This window comes from Mustela lutreola, chromosome 1 (genome assembly GCF_030435805.1).
Source record: "Mustela lutreola isolate mMusLut2 chromosome 1, mMusLut2.pri, whole genome shotgun sequence".
NCBI classification, from domain to species: Eukaryota; Metazoa; Chordata; class Mammalia; order Carnivora; family Mustelidae; genus Mustela; species Mustela lutreola.
The window spans coordinates 216508075-216529354 of record NC_081290.1 but is presented as its reverse complement, the minus strand read 5'-3'; the positions used below and the strand labels follow the sequence as shown (position 1 = coordinate 216529354).

The window sequence follows — 21280 nt, the reverse complement described above, 5'->3', positions numbered from 1 at the left end:
TTTTATGTCTCCAAATGAACCCAAGTCCTTAAATTATGAAAGATAATTTTTAAAAATTTAAATACAACCCCAAGTACTAAAAACTTATAATATTCTCTTTTGGCCCAGTTGTTCTGAAATGTTTCCATGGTTAAAATATTTATTTTGTTAAAATACCATGTATCCTGAAAGCCCAGTTGCCAAGTTTTTTATGTCTTTATTTGTAACAGAGCTAAATCCTTTAATAATTACGTAACTACCTTTAGTAGTTATTGGCTAGTTGAGTGAGACATACTCTTTATTAACCTGTACTTCTAAAACTGTAATTATGCAAATTATCTTTGTAAGAATAAAAGAAAAACACTCAAGGGGCTTGGGAAATAATCATTTTAATCTACATTAGCATAATTCATACCCAAATTTCTTAAGTTTTGCCAAAGTTCTGGCCTTCAAACATTTCTTAATTTTAGTTTTCTTGGTGAGCTCTGCATTGCCTCAAAAAGTAAGCTATCTTTAATGGGTTTAATTAGCATAAACAATCTAAGCCTGTGATACCTGTAGTTAATGAAGTATATACACAATCAACATTGTATCACCTAGAATTGTCAAGCTATTCATGAAAGTCTTAAAAAAAAAAAAAACCTCTAAAAGAATTCAGCTATTTTATTTAACATGTAATAGGTATTTCTCATAAAGAAAAGCTTAAATATTTAGTTTTCTGATACCCTAATGTATTTCCATAAGCCTTTAAGTCTACGGTTCAATACATAAAGGTTCCCATCACGGAGGCCAGATATATAATTTCTCTTTACAAGTAACTAAAGATTTTAAAAGGGTGTAGGCTATAAATCCGATACAATTTAGTCGTAACACCATACAAAGACCTTATAAAATAATCAGGAAAGAGATGTGTACCATTATTGCTTAGTCTTAATAAAATGGCAAATTCTAATCAAATTGATACCCCTCTACTCTTATTTATAATGTTTTCTATACATTTAAATCATAGCGCTTGGCAAGTAATACAGGTACTGATATAATGTTTTAATTCAATTAGTTGTAAACAAATTCCAATTTGTTATTCAATGCATATATTCCCCTTTAACTAGCTACTACACTACCTCAGAATTATTCCTCCTAGAAAAAGTAACCTTCCCAAGGATAAAACAATGCAGAGCTTTATCTCCTCCTTAAAGATTTTCAAGTATTATAGGAACACAAACTCATGAAAAAACTAATTAAAAATCCGACATTCCATCTTGCTTTACTAATTATGGGGTAACAGAAAAGAGATGTGAACAAAACAAATGTTCTTTTATACTTCTCTGCTCAACATAATATTATGTGGAAAAATACTGTAACTATGAGCTACTTTCTAGCTTATCAAGTAAAGGACCCAACTACAGTTCTGTCGAGTGAGGAGAAATGAATAATCAAACTTAGGTAACTCAAAAAGAAGATGGGAGGCACAGAAAGATAAACTGACTTTGGCTTTTAAGAACCTACCATTGACCCTGAACTGCCAGATTCAACAATAACAGCAACAACAATGACAACACAGCAACAAGAGAGGACAGCAGCAAGCCACCATTTTACCACACAGCTAAGAATTCTGAAATAGGCAATAACTTTCTATCCCTGTCAACTCATTCTGCTCTATCTTCTTTTGGTTTTTCCGGCTTTTTGGTAGCAGGCAGTTCAAGGCTTGCCCATTGCATAGGTTCAGCTTTTCTCATGGTGATCTCAATCTTTGTTGCAGTCATAGTTACATAACTTCGTGTTACATCAATCACCTGCAACACACCAGAGAATGATGGTAAGCCTCGATGTTTTTCAAGTCCCAGAGAAAAATACTCATCTTGTCTATGCTAATAATCGCAACTCTGAGCATCTAAGGCCATTTTTATACCCAGATTTAAAGTTTTTAGTAAGAATTAATGGTAAGTTATATTATCTATTTTGTATCATTGATTTCTAAAGTATGGTCTTCTTACTGTAGAAACTGTTTATTTTGAAGCAGTAGAAAAAATTCTGGATACTTACACCCCATAATTTCACATTTTGATGAAATTCCTTCTCTCCTTCAAATACAATGTGCACATTTAACTGAAAAATATACAGAAAGTTAACTGATCAAATCCAAGTTGAAGGAATAAGATTTAAACAATGATTATAAATAAAAAAGATACTGATATAAATCCTTTAAGCTATTTTAACAAACTTCCAATATTGTGTATTTTTTTTTTTTTGAGGAAACCATTAACAGAGGAGAAAAATTAACTGAAGTTTCATATTGAGAACTAGGTACTATATTATTTAATAAAATCTTCTAAGCTACTGTAGTATTTCCAGAATGCTTCAGAAATAATTCTATTATATATAGAAATTTTCATTTACAAAAGTTTGACAGTAATTTCAAACTACTTTTTCGAATGAAAAAGATTAAAAGAATCTTAAAATTGACCCAGAGTATTTTTTAATACATTAATATAGAGAATCATGTATGAAGACAATTTTTTCTCAAAGATATTTAGTGTACTTACCAATGTACTATTTGCTTCTACTTGGCTAAGTTCTGGAAGTGAATTTTTAGCATACACTGAAATGGTGACTTCACCCCCAGTCTGATGCCAGTCATGTCTACAAGGAACAACTTTTTTCCCCTGTAAAAGAAGAAAACCCTTATGAATTTACAAAGTGCCATATAACCTCTAAAAAAGAGGAATCTAAGTCAAATTATATTAAAAAAAATTACCATGTGCAACTGAGCCCTTAATGTTTTTAAGGGCAAACAATCTCTTAAAGGTTTAAACAGTAAAATACATCACAATACAAATAATCTTTATAATCTTATGGTTGGAGAACATGCTTATTCTTCCATTTGTGTTTTTTCCTTTTAGGGCCATAGCATCACTATACATTGAAAAAGGCAACTTAAAAACTCCTATTAAGTTTTATCCTATTTTAACATTTCTGAAATCCACTAAGCACAGTCATAAAAACATTCTATGAAAACCAAGACATTTGCTTAGTGAATAATCCAGATAACATCTTAACCTCATGCACTGAAATCTTCCACTTATTTTAAGTTGGAAGTTGACGACATGTTGAAATTTCCAGTTTCTACAAGTTGGAACTGACTACTTATAGCAATCTACTATTTGCTGTTATAGAACAGTTTATTTTCCCCTAATAATAAAATGAAGAAAAAAGTGATAATTTGTGGAAGAAATGTTTTGGGTTATTATTACAGAAATAACTATTACCTACTAGTAGAACATTGCTTTATCAAGGACTATTTTGAAAAAAGAGACAAATCGTGATTAGTTTCATAAATTTACGAAAGCAACTTAGTTACATAATGCAGGAAACTGTGAGGCACTACTGTTCTTTTCTTTTTAGTTAACATATAATGTATTATTTGCTTCAGGGGTACAAGTCTGTGATTCATCAGTCTTACACAATTCACAGCGCTCACCATAGCACATACCCTCCCCAGTGTCCATCCCCCAGCCACCCATCCTTCCCATACCCTCCACTCCAGCAGCCCTCAGTTTGTTTCCTCGGATTAAGAGTCTTTTGTGGTTTGTCTCCCTCTCTGGTTTTGTTGTATTTCATTTTTCCTTCCCTTCCCCTATGATCCTCTGTCTTGTTTCGAAAATTCCTTATATCACTGAGATCATATGATAATTGAGACACTACTGTTGAAAAAGCAGTATTTACATTTTGGTATAATTATGCTAACTGAATTTAAAATTGTTTGGATCCCTTACATTTTTTTGTCCTTAGCTACTAGCTCAGACACTTAATACTTGATTAAGTGTATGCATTAAAATATAACAAAAACATTATTACATCAAGGGTTAGACTATGAAAATTTCTGCATATAATAAAAAACATTTATTTTTTTAAGCTTAAAACTTTCAAAATTTTGGTCTTTGGAGAAAATACAGAAAGATTTTACTAAGTTTTTTTGCTAATAAAATATTCCTGCAAGTTTTGGGGTAGACAAGTTATTGTAACTTGGAGTATATATTTATAATACCAAAGCATGTTACTAAAAATCAGAAAATATAGAATACTCAAATGCAGAATTGAATGAATTCCTAAAGCAATTTGGAAATTTACAATTGTTCTGTAAGTTAAAAGACACATATAGTGAAAAGGTTCATTGTTAGTGGGGTTGTTACTGCCAATATAGCACATAAAACTAATTTATTATAAAATATGTTGCAAGAGCTAAGGTGCACTTTCTGACAATAAATTGGCTGCCTTCTTAAAATTTAATGGGATTCTGGACACTTATTTGCATAGCCTATGTCTTTTTAAAAAGCTATCCAGTGAAGTAAGGACTAAAGTTTTTCTTGTTTTAATAAAGTACCCTTTAGCAAGCAGAGGCATTCAAGACAATTGGAAAAAAGTCAGCCATCCTTCTCTTTGGCCGCTAGATGGAGCGATTTTGCATTGTAAATGGCTGAGTCAAGTTTTAAGAGGCCAGAAGAGAATCCAAAGTCGAAGTGATTAGTAACATGGAAGGAGAAGAAAAATGATTTAAAAACAAAAACAAAAACAAAAAACAACAGAACGTGGGGAGAGCCTATGGAATTACAGAAACACATGCTTCAATTCTGGCAGAGGCTTCAGTATTTCACAAAAACCTGCATATCTGCATCATCACACATAACGGCCACTTGGATTAAAGGGCAGTGCTCTAGACATTTGACTCAAATTAATTTTAATTTTTAGGCTCATCAAACCTTTATGCAAGAGAGACATTATTTCTGAAGACAGAATAATCTTAAATCTTTAAGAAATGACAGATAACTATATCCCAATGTTATGAAAATGCTACTTACAGCATCCTTTTTAGTCCACATGTGCTTCCCTGTTGTACAGCCCTCTTGTGCTAAGAATGTATTGAAATCAGAAGTTTTTTTTCTACAGCAGCTCCAGTATTTCATCCTTTAAATTATCACAGAAAAACTTCAGAAATAAAATCTTACAACTACCACAATGACACTGTGATTTTAAAAGGTAAATAAGTATGTGCAACTTCAGTATTCTACAGAGAGTCTGAGTTACTAAAGAGAGTTAAAACTATCAGGAAACTAATCATTTTAAAACCAGAATGGCATTTATTGTAGTAGTTCTGGAGCTCCTGAGTAAAGATGCTTAAAACCATCACAAAATTCCAAATCTGCTTTTCACTAACTGCTCACATTCCACTTTCCTCATAAAGTTCCCCAAAAGTGATAATGACCAAAGGTTTTAACAGAGTGAAGACTTTAACATGCTACTGCATTTCTATAAACTACAACACGCATGGAAGAGGGCTCAGCTGAGGGCTGTGGAAAAGTGTGGATTTTCTTGGATGACACAATATTGATGACAGATATTAGTCAGACTCAAAAATTCTAGATGTCCAGCAATGCACAGAGCAGTCCTTCCAACTAAAAACTATCCAGCCCAAATAGAGTATTCCATTGAAAAATAAGAGAATAAGGAAAAACATGCAGTATGAATCACAATGGCCATTTCACTGTAGTAACTGTTTCAGTTTTCTCATATATAGAAAGATAAAACCCCCACTCTAGGTTTTTTCTAAAGATTATATAACAATGTAAGTAAAACACTAATAATGCTGCATGGCAAATAATGTTTATAGGCACATTAACTCTTCTAACCTCTACCATGAAGTTTTAATTAGTCATGTATAAGTTACCCTTCATGAAAAATAGGTACTCCAGAATGATATACACAGACTTCTTCTAAACTCTGTGGACCCTGATAAGTCTAAAAGAGAAAAAAGAGGAAAAAATTAGCTTCACATCTCACTGTCCTATTTCACAAACATTTGTAGAACTGGTGACCTCTAAGAACTATGAAAATGCTCAAGAAATAACAATTACCTAAAACATTCATTAAATTCACCCCAAGTCATTCCAATAAGGAATGGAAAATGATTCCTTTTTAGATATGCTTAAGTTTTAGTTCCCTGTGAAAAAGGCAAATAGAAAAGCAGGCAATGGGATATATTAAGATGTTTTCACACATTCAGGTATGAGGTCACAATTCAACGTATTTAGGTATTTAAATTTATAGAACAGTATTGAAATCAAGGGACTGGTATTCTCAATGGAAATACAGTTATAGCATGATTTATGTGTACAGGAAACTCTGTGTGGGCATTATGAATTAATAAGCAATTCTGGAAGTTCTATAGTGTTGTTTCTTATCCCTAGGAAGGGTAAAATGAGCTGCAGACCTATAAATATATCCAGGGTTTGTCTGGAAGATCCGGGCCCCAGTGCTGCTGTAGGTGAAGGCTCTACAGATGAATTCACAAAAAGTAATGTTAATAAAACACAGATGCAGCCAGCAGTATATTTTTTATTCTGGTATTTATAGCAACCACCTACAAGTACAGAAAATAAAATTCTGTATATTTACTTTTGGTAAATCCAACGTACTGCCTTGTATCTCCTAAAGATTCCATAAGCACATAAAAATCAGCTATGTTAGATTCTGAACTTATCACTACTTCCCCCTCAACTCCTATTCTTCTTCCTACTTATGTGATGGCACCATATCCATTCAGTCTCCCAAAGCAAAACTGCTTTCTCCCTCTGTCCATGTTTTCTATCATGAAATCCTGCCAATTTAGCTTGAAAATATGTATCAGTTTAATCTTCTAACCTTCCTCATGATCCCTAGCAGATTTTAGACAATGAGACTGCACTAACAGATTCTAATTCTTTTCTTTGCCTTCCATTTCTGTATTCTAATTAAAACGTGTATCACTCTCTTTTAACAGTCGTTTAATTACATCTACCACACACCTTACAGTTACCAGTTCCAGGTGGTTTGTACATTTTAAAACTGCCTCTATATATGAGAAAATACTCATGACCTTCATGTAGACAAACTTCTTAAAAAGAATAGGAAGAGTACTCGTCAAACAGAATGGACAAATTAGGTTTCATTAAAATTAAACAGCCTTTCTTTGTTTTATCAAAAGTCATTATTGAGACAGTGAAAATATACAGTATCTCTCTCTGGTTAAAAATAGTAAGAATTCCTAAAACCAAAAAGAAAAGCCAACTGAGAGAAAGAAAAATACATAAAAGATTTCAGACATTTCACAAAAGAGGACATCCAATTGACCGATAAACACCCAGAAAGGTACCCAACCTCATCATCAGGAGCATGCAAACTAAAATCACAATGGCAACACTACGCACTAACAGAATGGCTAAAATATAGAAGACTGATATTACAAAGTGTTAACCAAGGTGTAGAACAAATGGAATCAGCCCCATATACTGCTGGCTGATGTGTAAAGACGACCATCTTGGAAAACTATGAGGAACTATTTGTTAAAGCTGGACACAGACACACTATCATCTGGCAATTCCATTTCTAGTCATATAACTAATAGAAATGTATCCATGTGTCCCCAAAAGTCAGGCACAAAAATGTTCATAGTAGCATTAAACAAAAATATTTAAAGGACAATAGAAAGGGTAAGTTGATGGGCAACATTCACACAGCAGCACATTTTAAGACAAAGAAAATGAACAAACTACGGCTACATGCAACAAAGAGAACTGTAACACATTTCATTAAGCCAAGGAAAACAGGAGTGAGAGAGAATCCTGGTCTACAATTCTATTCACCTTAAGCTCAGAAACAGGCAAAACATTGATTAAAAATGTGGTTATATTTGGGAGAAAATAATAAATGGGAGAAGGTGTAAGGAGGGCTCCGCTTTGTGAAAATCCCTTGAGCTATAAATTTACTTACATCCGTATACTTTTTAGTATTACATTTCAATGAAAAAGATCAAATAAGGGCCTCTCTAACCTACAGCAGGTTCTAACTTTTCAGCACTATAAAAGCCTTTAAAGATCTGGTCCTAACAACTTCTCTTTTAATCTCCACACCAACAAATTTTATACATTACAAACAGTTCCTTGTTGGCTGTATACTGCTATCACCTCTGCTTGAGATATCCTTTCTTTTTGTCCATTTACAGAATCGGCATTCATGTTTCAAAATCTGTCTGAGATCGTTTCTCTCTGGTCTTCCTGCACTACCTACCATCCCACCTGCACTGTCTCCTCTACCCCAGTATTTAGTTACTCTCTTCTATCTACTACTTCAACCTTACATAATACATTTCCATTTCCAACCCTAAATAAGCAAAGTGATCTCAAACTTAACATGAGGGAAAATTACACACCCGCTCCCCAAAACCTGTTTTCTCCTTCTTGGTTAATGGTGTCATCAGTCACCCAGCTGTTCGAGCCCCATGTCCCCTCCACTTAAAGTTCATTAGCAAGTTCTGCTAATACTGCGTCATTTGTCATGAGCCAGGCAGGCACCACTCGAGGCATTTAAGATACAGCAAAGAACAACAACAACAAAATTCTGTCCTTGTAAACCTTACATGAGAGAAGGAAGGGAAGGGAAAGTCAGATCACAAAATACATATGCAAAAGAAGTAGTGTGTTAGAAAGTGATTAGTGTCCTGGAGAAAAGGATAGCTGAGAACGGAGATACTGGAGGGCATGCAATTTCACATGGAGAGGTAGGGGAAACTCACTGCAATGTTTGAGTATATCCCACATTTAACCCCTTCTAAAAAATAAGCTTCCAGCCACACTGCCTGGTCTTTCACAATTGCAACCTAGCTGTTTTCCCCTCCTCTAGTTCCCAGTGCCCATTACGTATGCCAGATTATCAGCCAAAGAGGTCTTTTTAGAACCCTGCCTTAGAACAGGGAATGTGAGGGCACCTAGGTGGTGCAGATGGTTAAGCATCTGCCTTTGGCTCAGGTCATGATCTCCAGGTCTAGGGATCAAACCCCATATCAGGCTCCCAGCTCAGTGGAGAGTATACTTCTCCTTCTGCTTTTCCCCCCACCTGTGCTCTGTCTCTCTCTCAAATGAATAAATAAAATCTTAAAATAAATAAAGAGAATTCTTCCCATTATCCAAAAAATAAAAAAAAAGCACCCTACACTCTTCACTGTGCCCTATAAGGACTGCCATAATTGTGTTCCCCAACTTACCCCTACCTTTCATATCTTCCACCCCTGACCAAGCCCCACTGACCTTTCCCATAATTTCATGAAAAGCCAAGCTTTAAAGGCTCTACACATACTGCTCCCCTATCAATTTGGAGGTTTACATAACTCACTGCTTCATTGGATTTCTGATTTAGTGTCACTTACCAAAGGACTTTCCTGACAGCCTTCTTCAACAGTTTTACTGTCCTTATTTATTACATTTTGTCTACCTGAATTCCTAATATTTAATTATCTATGTGTTATCCTTCTCCCTAAATTGGACTACCAGCTCCACAAAAACAGAAATTGTTGCTTTACTTGATACTGTATTTCCAGCCCCCCGCCAAGTGTCTGACACACAGTAAGTATTCAGTAAATGCTGACTGAATTAGAATTACTTATTCCATGATTCGGTCAGATATATTTGTCAAAGACCAAGTCTCTTATCCATGTTCACAGTCCTAGACCACAGCACACTGACCAACACATAATAGGCACTCAAATGTTTGTTGAATTGAATCAGTAAATTGCATCCTCTTCTTCAAAAATTATTTTACTTCCATAACACAACACAAATTTTATAATATATACCTTTGAACACCCTCCATTTTTACATGAGGTCCCAATCTTAATTTCATCACTGTCCTCTTCTAAAAGAAAGAAAAGAAAATCAAATTAGAAACATTAAAATACTTTAGTATCATTCTTAAATAACCTTCTTCATAAAACAAGTATTTGGAAAAATACTAAATCTAAAATACACTGAAATTTTAAAACAATTTTGAATTATTAAGTTTTCTAAATGATCTTTTAGAATAAGAATAATTGATAAGAAATCAATTACTGTGATTAGGTTTTGCCCATGTCCCCAAATGATATATGACACATTTCTATTCTATAATGTAATACAATATCCAAAATCTTAACCTATCAGAGAGAAATCATGAAATGGGTACTACTTACCTCCATGGTACTGAGTGTAGGTCAGAATATATTGAATATATTTTATATCACACACAATGAAACATTTACAATTATCAAATAAATTTAACAGTTAAAAACTACTGAACCACAGAATAAAAATGTTTAATTAGCAGTTTCTCATTTTAATAAAGACATTATGGAATACACCACCAATTGATTTTGTGATGTTACTGGTATTCAGAAAAATAAATTCTTTACTATAATGTGCTACCTTTTTATATTTATATTCATTGAACCATACTGCTATCTCTTTTTTTATAATTGGTTAATTGTACAGAAAAACCCACAAAATGAAATCTTACCTTTCTTATTTTCTTCATTCCCCGAGGTTAGTTTAAGTTTATCAAGTGCTTGTTTTAGCGAGGCAGCTATTTTTAATTCCAAGTTTGTCATTGGTTCATCTGGGCTGGAGAATTTTTAAATTTTATTACTATTGACGTACCAAAATATACATATGTATACACACACACACATATTTTTTTTACTAAAAATACACTAAGAATCTATAAAAACTCAAATGCTTTGTGAATCAAGTTTTTCCTATTAAATAGTATTTTATAAATAATTGCTATACGTAACTATACTTTCAAGTTTTAACAGAAAAATTCTGAAATTATAATACTATGACTCAGGCACCTGGGTGGCTCAGTCAGCCAAGTGCCTGACTCTTGATTTTTTAGATCAGGTCACATCTCAGGGTTGTGAGAGCAAGTTCTGAGTCAGGCTCCACGCTGGGTGTGGAGCCTGTTTGGGATTTTCTCTCTCTCCTTCTGTCCCCCCCATAAATGAATACATAAACAAATATATTAAGGCTCAAATAATCATGCTATTGCCAACATGGCAATTATTAATTAGTATTTATTAAAAATTATTAATCAGTAAGTCTAATGGGAAGTGAAGAACAGGAATCCACATTTGCCAACAAGGAACCATAAAGTACTTTTCATTCCACACCCAAGCAAAATGCTAAGAATACAAATTTTATTTTTTGGGAATATAATTAACAGGCAACAAATAAGTACTAAGGGAATCTATATTCCTACCAGAAGGGATAATTCACTTTGTGTGGACACTGGTTATATACATCCATACATTCAGATAGAATTATACCACAAAGTAATTTCAATAGGGTTAAAAATCAATACCACCCTCCAACACTTCATAATAGTTAAAGTGTTATGTGTACACTTTATATAAAGCCATTCAGTAAGTATTAAGAATATCAACAAATGCAACAAAAATAGAAATCCCAAATTATTCAATCCACATCCTTAATGAAAACAACTGATGTACGAAGTATTAACACAGTACATAAAAACCTATATTCCCACAATCTCTACAATACTACCAAATGAATTTACAGAAAAATACTTAGTATCTCTCACTTAAGCAAATAGTCTATTATTTAAAATATTAATTCACACTGCTAATTATAGTAGACACCACTGTAATACTTACAAATGAGCCATGCCAAAGTTGTCTTTTCCTCAATTTTTTTTTTTTTTTTTTGGTAACTGGCAAATTGGCCAGCAAAGCACTTGATAAAGTCGCTCATGATTATGAGTAGGTGGAGATGGAATAAAAATCAGTTTAAGTAGTTTGGTTAAACGAACAAATTATCAAAAAGTCTCACAGGCCTCTTGTATTGGTCCAGTATTATTCAATATGCTGTAAAATTTATTTAAGATCAATAAAGTAAAAGTCATGAAAACCATTAGGTCCATTATGGGAATAAAAATATCAACTCGAGGGGAGGCCCCTGAGTGGTTCAGATGGTTAAGCGTCTGCCTTCAGTTTATGATCTCCAGGTCCTAGGATTGAGTCCTGCATCGGCCCCCCTGCTCACCAGGAAGCCTGCTTCTCCCTCTCCTTCTCCCCCTGCTTCTGCTCTTTCTCTTTCTCTAATGAATAAATAAAATCTTAAAAAAAAAAAAAAAAATCAACTCAGGCCATATTTGAGGCCAAAAATCATCTAAGTCTTATATTTTGGTTCTAAAGCAATACTCAACTGCAAATGCAAAATGAAGGAGGCCTGGTTTAACAGTGGCAGCCAACACCATGTGTGAGACTGTGAAACAGAGTTTAGTTGACCAGAAGGGAAGTATGAAGAATCTGTGTAATTCTACTGAACAAAGAGCAAATGGTATTTTAAAAGTACTCTAACAGATCTGCCATCTAAATAAAATAAATAAAAAAAATATACACACTTAGTAACAATAAAATGGTTTACTTTAAAATGAAAGTAAATTCTTCTTCACTAGAATTATTTGAAAGGAAACTAAATATCCTTCTCAGGAATATCCTAGAAGATTATCAATAAAACAGCAGGGGAATAAAGAGGAAGATGTCTAAAATTCTTTCTCAACTCAAATGGATTCTCTGACAATTGCTTTCTAGAATTTCACTATGCAACAGTGAAAAAGACATGTCAAGTCATAAGGCTGATGTGGGCTCTTCTGCTTTTGACCTATTACGATGATATACTGAACAAACATACAGGAGAAGTCTACTGTGTACATGCTCTCAACTTGAAGGGGGGGAAAAATGGAAGGTATACTTAAGGGAAAATCCAAAAGATAACAAGTTGGTGACCTACCAAGTCACTACCTACCATAGTACCATAAATGGTACTATGCAAAATCATAAAATACCAAGAACAAATGCTATTATCCACTCATGAGAAAAACATACAACCATACAAAGTGTACCTTGGCCTTTTTATTGCTTCTACTGGTTTAGGGGCTTGAATGATGTGCTCCTGAAATTTGGGTTTCAATTCAGAAAGTTCTTTCTTCTCAGTAGTCTTGACTTCAGGTTTGACTGGCTCAGGTGGCTTCTCACTATTATGCCTGCCTTTTGTACAGCCCTGTTAGGAAAGAGAAGAGTTATCCTAGAAACTGTTTCCCGTGCCATAATAGAAAAATTAGTTTTCTTTATTAATAAATTCTATTGTATGCTTTCTCCACAGACTTATTTTAAGAAACCAAAAACAAAACTCTAAATTTGCAATATTTGTAAAAGTTCTTACATCTTAATGTATTCTAAAAGAAGCCATTAAATTACACTTCCTGACTATCAGGTTCTCCTATATACACAGCATAAACTTTTTTTTACAGTAGAGTTCTGGAAATCTCACACAGAATTCTACAAACTATAAACCCAAAAGGGCCTTTATTTGAGCCCTAATTCTTCTCCTTATCAGCTATTTGACCTTGAGCAAGGGAAATCTTTTTAGTTTCCTCAAAATAGATGGATTGGCACTTAAGATATTTTTTGAAAGGATTAAGTAATATAGAGTAGTTGTCAAATCTGGCAGATGGGTCAAACATTCATTATAACATCCCTGAAATTTTAATTTTAATGGCAAGTCATTTCCTTAACAGTTTTTTTTTCTTTTTTTTCTTAAGGGTATACAGAATAAATGGTACATCTTGGTGGTATCTTAGATTTGATAAATACCCATTGCCCCTCACTATAAAAACTCCTTAACGTGCACATGTCATTTCCTTCTCGATGTACTTTAAAGACTACCTATACTGTCAGGTGGCTAATTAGTATCATGAAGCTTTTATCTCTAAAATAGATAAATCCCTTATTTTAAAGGCTGTCAAAGGAGGTGAGCTCCACTTAAAAAAAAAAAGGCTCTATGTGCAAATTAACAGACTACTCAACAGAAGTCCCAAATCAGACTCCTCAAATCTGGAGCTTCCCACTGTTTATACTTTCTCAGGAGTTATTCTAGGAAAAAAAGTTGATACTTACTGCAATGCTTAAAAAATCTGAAAAATCAGTTGTTCTTCTCTTACAGCAAGACCAACCCTATGAAACAGAAAAAAAAACAACCCTGAAAACTGAATATGCATAGAACATAACCCACTAAAAGTCTACTTGCTCCTACGTCCTGGAATCTGGCAGTGACTTGCACATATATAGATTTCATAGTTGTGAAGTGTTATAAATGAATCAAGTAAAATGATTTTTAGTTTTTGATTAAAAAAAAGCTAATTAACCAATGTTAAAGGTGATATGTGCTGTGACTGATTACAAAAGGAAGTACTTTAATACAGAGAAATAAAAATCGCTTCCTTTTTCCAGACTAGTGTTTGATTTTTAGAAGAGAAACATTTTATAATCTCCAAAGGCATCATATATTTTAAAGGATATGGGGAGTAAGTGAAGTGTTTTACTTTAAAAATCCAGAAAATTAGAGACATTAGTGATAATAATTCAGCTTCTAAAGAACTCACCGTAGGTATACCCCAACAATAAGCATTCCATTTTCAGAACATAGGTTGATTAGCATAGGAACCTAAGAATTGTTAGCTCTTTGAAGGTTAAAGGATCTTATTAGTGACAAGCATAAAAATATAGAAACTGAAATGCTATGTGTGATTACTAAAGAAAATATCAAGTGGCTTACCAAAAAATGGCTTTAGGCTGTCATCTGTAATTCCAATGTATCATAAAGAATAAGAAAACAAAAATGCGGCAGTTTCAAGACTTGGGATGTTCCAAATTAGACTAGAGGCTAGGATTTGCACTTCTCCATCTGGGACTCACTGTTTTTCTCAATGTACTATATGAAGAATTTGGTAGTGATTATTTTCACACTATTTTCTTACAAAATTAAAGAAAATATTAAATATACTGTAATTTAAATTTTCCTTTATTTTGAAATTGAATTCTTTTTACTCTGAATTGAGATATAGATGAAAACCTACTATAACCTTAAAATATAGTATTTAGTTAGCATTGATAATATAGTCATCAGAAAAGTTATTCTGTATGAGAAAAAGCTTTATTGTCTTAATCATAAATAAATAATTACAGCAGATATTCTGGGTATATAGGGATACAGACATAATACATAATATTTGTTCCCAAATGCCAATCTGCAACCTATGGCCGTCCTCAGTATAAAAGAAAAAAATGAAAAGGGCACCTGCATGGCTTAGTTAAGTGTCTGCCTTTGGCTCAGGCCATGATCCCAGGATCGAGCCCCACATCAGACTCCTTGCTCAGTGGTGAGTCGGCTTCTTCCTCTATTCCTCCCCTAGATCCCTTTTACTCTCTCTCACAAATAATAAATAAAATCTTTTTTAAAAAATGAAAGCTAAATTTAAGTGAGTATAAGGTTGTCATTTCTTAAGAAGAATTGTCTCTTCTCTGTCTATGCCACTTCTAATTTGAATATTAAAATATTCTTTCTTTTGTATATGCCATATTTAACTTATCTGCCAATAAACTGGAAACAGAAAACATTACACTGATTTACCTATTTTGTCCGTCTATGTATTTGTGGTGAAATCCAATAGTATTAGAAAAAACAGGTCCTCAAGAGATATTTATAGAGACAATAACAGCAGGATTCGAAAAGAGACAAAAATACTTCTGAGTGAAGTCCTTAAGATTAATTCAACAGGGTGATTAAAAGTTGGGTAGTAAAAAAAGAGCAATGGGGGCATCTGGGTGGCTCCGTGGGTTAAGCCTCTGCCTTTGGCTCAGGTCATGCTCTCAGGGTCCTGGGATCGAGCCCTGCATCAGGCTCTTTGCTTGGTGGGGAGCCTGCTTCCCCCCATCTCTCTGTCTGCCTCTCTGCCTACTCTCTGCTCTCTCTCTGTCAAATAAGTAAAATTAAAAAATCTCAAAATAAAATAAAATAAAATAAAGAGCAATGGACTGAATGACTAGAAAGTTTGTGACATCATAACTAGCAGCAGCAAAGTTGAGATGCAGGCTATTTTTGGAATAAGAGTTCATTCACTTTCAAGTGAACTGGTTTGCAGTTGCAAATGAACTGTTCTACAGAAGCTACTGGCACAGTGATGCCGTTTAAGGAACGAAACACATGCACTAAATAAGAGAAAATAGAAAGCTAAAGACAAAGGTGAAATACATCTATGGCTAGGAGACAGTAACATAGCATAGGAAAAGAAAGAAAAAGAAAAATATACAGTAAGAAAAACAAACAGAATAAATGACAATTCAGGAAAGATTCCCCTCACTCTTCTGCAAAGGGGAGTATTTCCCAGAACCAGTTTCCATCCCCCCAAAAGTCTGTAAAGCAGCTAAAAAATGTAAGAGTCAGCTCTGAACTTGCCCTAACAAATGATTGTTCTGTTTCCCATACTTAGAACTAAACAGACTAACATAAACTCGTTATCTGTTTATACATCTTTATTAACACTTGGCTATCTATGGGTTAAATGCCAAAAGGGTCCAACTACTCCTTGGAAGGATAATTAGACATTCAAAACGCACCAACAATATTTAAACATGTAAGACTGCTTATGTTCTTAAAACCAAAGTACCAACACATAAAATGACGGCAGCCACACCACAACATTTTCTTCTGAGATAAATGTTACCATATTATCATAACTCATAAAAGATCAATAAACACACCAAGAAAAACCTGTTCAAACAACATTTTATTATTTCTCTAATTCTCTGAAACACCAAGGAAGTGCAGGTGGAAAACAGGTGGTATCTCAGTTTGGCACCCTTCACTGTAACAATCTTTCCTAAAATCCAGAGCTGTTCTTATTACACAGTAGCTGTCTCACAGATTAAGAAATTAAAATTCAATACACTTATTTCACTTCCCCTCAAGATTAAAAAGACATGAGTACAGAGAGCTGGAATGGAAATAACATAATTTTATAACTGAGAAAGATCTTAAGATCACCATCAACTGTCTTTGCCTTTAATGAAGTATTTGCTTCAAGCACTACAAAACAGTCATTAAGAAAGCAAAAAGTCACAAGTTGAGGAAAAAAAAAATTTGTATTACACCTCTAATTTTTTTTTTTTTAAAGATTTTCTTTCCTTGAGAGAGAGAGAGAGAGAGCTCAAGAGCAAGAGGGGCAGACTCCCCATGGAGCTGGGGGCCGGATGCAAACTCGATCCCGGGACTCAGGGATCACAACCTCAGCCGAAGGGACTCGCTTAACCAAGTGTGCCACCCAGTTGCTCTATACCTCTAAATTTAATAACACACAAATATGAATAGAATGAAATATACCAAGTTCTTACCTTTAAGGCATCATGAAAGACTGGAACACCTGGGTGATATGTGCAAGCATCTGGTTAAAAAAAAAAAAAAGAAAGGAGAAAAAAATACACTTTGCTATATGAATTTTTTTTAAAAAAAATCATTATTTTTTTCAGATGTTAATATTTAATCCCTTTTCCAAATGCAGGTAATATTCTGCTTTTCCTTAAAAATTCACAAATGCCTGAGTTTTATCCATGGCACACAGCACTTAATATAGTATTGCATTACAATAGCAATAGCTAAACATGTAATTCAGGAGTATGATAGCTGTAGATAAAAATACAGAATAGTCCAAGTGTAACAAACTGTATTCTATTCCTTTAATATTTGTAGTACCAAGACTTCAAGCTCTGATTTTGACCATCACCTTCCAATCCTTCCAATTCTATTTACAAAAATACTATCAAACTAGAGCATTCTTATGTGCACTGATCCACAGATTGCCCAAGAGATGCTCTAAAAAGAAATTTTAGAAGGATATGCTCAAAATTTTAAAAACTGATGTAATATGTAATTGCTAATTTAACTATTGTGGACAGGTATCAATAGCTAGATACAAAACTCATTCAATAGATGTTTAAGTTCTACAGTCTATTTTCAGGGTTACCACTGATTGTTATTCTGTATCTCCCTACCATTTCCCGTAACACCATCAATTTTCACTAACTCATGCAAATAAGCTTAATACAGTTTGCAATATGAAATATTACATGTAAAAAAATCAGATAGTCATAAACAATTATTTTCTGACTGGATACAACTCCGAGCTTAGAAAAAAACAGGTCAGCTCCACATCTGCATGATTTTCTTATATGGGTACTTTGCCCCACCTTTTGTTGTCTGTTTAGCTTTTAATAACCCACAACTACTGATTCCTGCTGTTGCTTAAAATATTCCTGGTACTTACAGAAATCTTCCTATTCCTTTATTAATAGACAGTATGGCTTCTTTAGTAATCAGATATTACATAGATACTATGTTAGGCTAACAGAGTGAGAAAGTGTCAGGTATTTTCATTGCACAGTAACTAAACCCATGGAATAAGAACAAACTATTAATTGAGGGAAGTAATGGAATTAAGAGTGAAAAAAGGAGATTCAAAGTAGAAATGAATATGCAGAGGGATATTAAGTTGAGAACAGAATTAAAAAGAGAACAAACAGAGCATTTTCAAATATTAAATATCATATATCAGAGGCATACATAAAATACATAATGCTTAACAACTGTAAGAGGCATAATTATCATAATGATCAGTTTGGGCAGAATGGCGGCAGGACTGAATCAGGTCTTAACCCTACAACTAGTAGCAACAAAATTTGACAATCACTGCTTTCAAATATAAGTAACAAGCAGATGGTTATTTTCCTCTCTAGCCTTTAACAGTTTTACCAGTTTTGCTCAAAGTTGTATTTTATGGGTAACATTGTAGCAGTTAAGAGCCAAGGGCTTTTCATTCTGGGTCTGACCCTGGCTCAAATACAGGCTCTGCCTCCTAGCAGCTGATTCAGTGTATGTATGTATGTATATATATACACACACACACACACACACACATATATATATAAAATATACATATATATGTATATGTGTATAATGTATATACAATTTAGTCCACATAATATGGACTAAATTGTGAAGTGGTGCTTTTCCCAGAATAACTGTTTAATATGTGAAGATACCAACTTTGTCTTCTTTAAACATTAATTTCACTTGTGTTTCAAAACTAAAACCAGGTATAAGCTTAAAAGGATACCTTAGAAGGATACTTTTTGCCCAAAAGGTCAAACCTTTCCCACTCCAAACGAACTCTCCTAACCAAGTCCACACTCTACTCTTGGCTCCTACCTTCTACTTTCTATCTCCATTTTCTTAACGTACCACTGAAACAACTTACTCTTAAGTCTCTATCCCCCATTTTGCCAAAGCAATGAAACTTTCCACAACCTTACTGGAGCTCCCTGCTGAATTTAGTATTGATCACACAACCCGTGAATGTCTACTCCTCTCATTTTCCCACTCCCCCAACACCCATCTCTTTCCTAGGCATAATACACACACACTCTCTCTCACAGACACACAGGCGCACGAGTGCACACACACACACACACTTGCTGCTGACTTCCAGAAAATGGCTGTATCTCCCTCATAATTTCAGGATGGTACAGAACATTCTATAACAAACATTTTTACTTTGGGACATTACTGTCCTAAGACAAAGCCTCAGTCTTTCCCTTTACTTAATATTAAAGTAAAATATGGCAGACACTAAGGCAATCTACTTTTTGCAAAGGTTACCAAAAGCAAAGGCTTTAGGGATGCCTGGGTGGCTCAGTGGGTTAAGCCTCTGCCTTCAGCTCAGGTCATGATCTCAGGGTCCAGGTTGGATCAAGCCCCATCCAGCTCTCTGCTCAGCAGACAGCCTGCTTCCTCCCTCCCTCTGTCTGCTTCTCTGCCTAGTTGCGATCTCTGTCAAATTAACCCCCCCCCACCAAAAAAACACAAAGGCTTTAAAACCTCTTATTCTTCCATTCTGTCATCCACTGAAAGCTCACAATTTTCTCTTTGAATAACTTCATAAAAATGTCAATGATGAAAACACGAATATTGTACAAAGACTGAAAGACCGGATTCAATTTTATCAACTGAATTCTGCCAAGAGTCTTATTTATTTATTTATTTTTCAAGATCTTTCAGGCAGAGAGAGAGAGGGGGAAACAGACTCCCCGCTGAGCAGAGGGCTGGATCCCAGGAAGCTGGGAGGAAGGCAGAGGCAACCCACTGAGCCACACAAGTGACCCGAGCCTTATCTTTTTAAATGTCACCAATTCACCTGTGCACCAAGTAAGTCCTTCGGACAGCTCAGAGGTGAAAAAGATTTAAAAAGGTGTAGATTTTCATTTCTTTCACAATGCAGGAACCATGGTGCTACCATGTTGAACCCCGCTTCCCCTTAAAATACATTAACACGCACTTCATAGGGATGTTGCAAAGATTAAACGAGATGATGTAGTAAGTGATAGATTAATGCTTGGCATATAGAAAACACAATAACTGCTAACTGAATTTGACAAAGTGGGGTCATTTCCCACAATATTCAAGAAATCAACTCACTTTATCCCATTTACCATTCAAAATTAAAATTCACTGTTCACCTAGTCTCATCACTTAACTTTCACTTTACATCCTTAACTGTATACGTAGGAACCATCACTGTATCCTAAAGATGGCACGTTATTAAAATGGGAAAATCACAGACAAACTACGCAACAAATAAGGCTACTGAGACAAGGGTAACAAATGAACCATCCACCCCGCCAGTTACATCAAAACTTAGCGTAAAGATACAGAGTAATTTTCCTAACGCAAGACACTTAAAAAAAGTAACTTTGTAACAGCTGAGTGGACTGAACCAGCAGAAAACAAGACTTACAGGAAAATAAACTTCTACGCTAAGGCAAGGAGCCGGACTTCAACGCCGAAGTCAGTCGGCCCGCTGCCCAACCCTCCCAGCCGTCTGTCTCACTCACCTACACGCGCGCACCTGCCGCTACGCGAGCCGCGCAGCGCCTGGGTAACTTCTGCTCCCCCAAGGAGACGGGGCAGAGGGGGACAGGGAAGGGAGAAAGGTATTTAGGTTCCAGGCGAGTGGGCGAGTCAGCGGACGGCCGGGAAACACGAGGGGCCGGGAGATGGGTCCGCGGGGCTGCGCGGCTGCGGGGAGCGGGTCGGACGCCTCCACCGAGCGCTACGGGTGGGGGCGGGGGGCGAGCGCGGCCCGGAGGGGCCGAGACGGGGCAGGACGACGACCGCTCGCGGGCTGACCCGGGACGCCCTTGGGCCCAAGGGCGTCCCCCCGGCTGAGGGGGAGAAGGAAGGAAGGGCTGGCGGCGCGCTTCTCTTACCGTCGGAGTTGTTCTCGGGATCGAAGCGCTGGCCGCAGCCCCGGTTGTAGCACAGCAGGGCCATTTCCTTTCCCCACCGTTCAAGGCCGGGGCCGAACGCAGGCGAGAGCAAAACGGTGCGCGTCCGACCCCACTGCCGCAACCGCGGGTCTGACGGCTGGGGCGGCTGCCGGCTTCCGGAAACGGCCGGTTCCGCTTCAGGAACCTTCGCGAATTTTCCGGTCGCGCAGGCGCAGAGCCGATGGGAAGAGGCGGAGGGAGCGGCGGGAGCCCGGGCCGCCTCGG

At 35.7% G+C, this 21280-nt stretch overlaps 1 protein-coding gene across 1 annotated transcript; it reads right to left on the bottom strand.

Annotated features, from left to right (window-relative positions):
* Positions 1-624: 624 nt before the first annotated feature.
* Positions 625-21198, bottom strand: CHORDC1 (cysteine and histidine rich domain containing 1). Its single transcript, XM_059186801.1, has 11 exons — positions 20996-21198; positions 17069-17118; positions 13796-13852; positions 12742-12899; positions 10336-10439; positions 9641-9699; positions 5702-5772; positions 4836-4941; positions 2523-2642; positions 2023-2085; positions 625-1772 (listed from the first exon to the last, which is right to left on the bottom strand). The coding sequence occupies exons 1-11, from the start codon at positions 21057-21059 to the stop codon at positions 1626-1628; spliced, it is 999 nt and encodes a 332-aa protein (XP_059042784.1). The 5' UTR covers positions 21060-21198; the 3' UTR covers positions 625-1625.
* Positions 21199-21280: the final 82 nt, after the last annotated feature.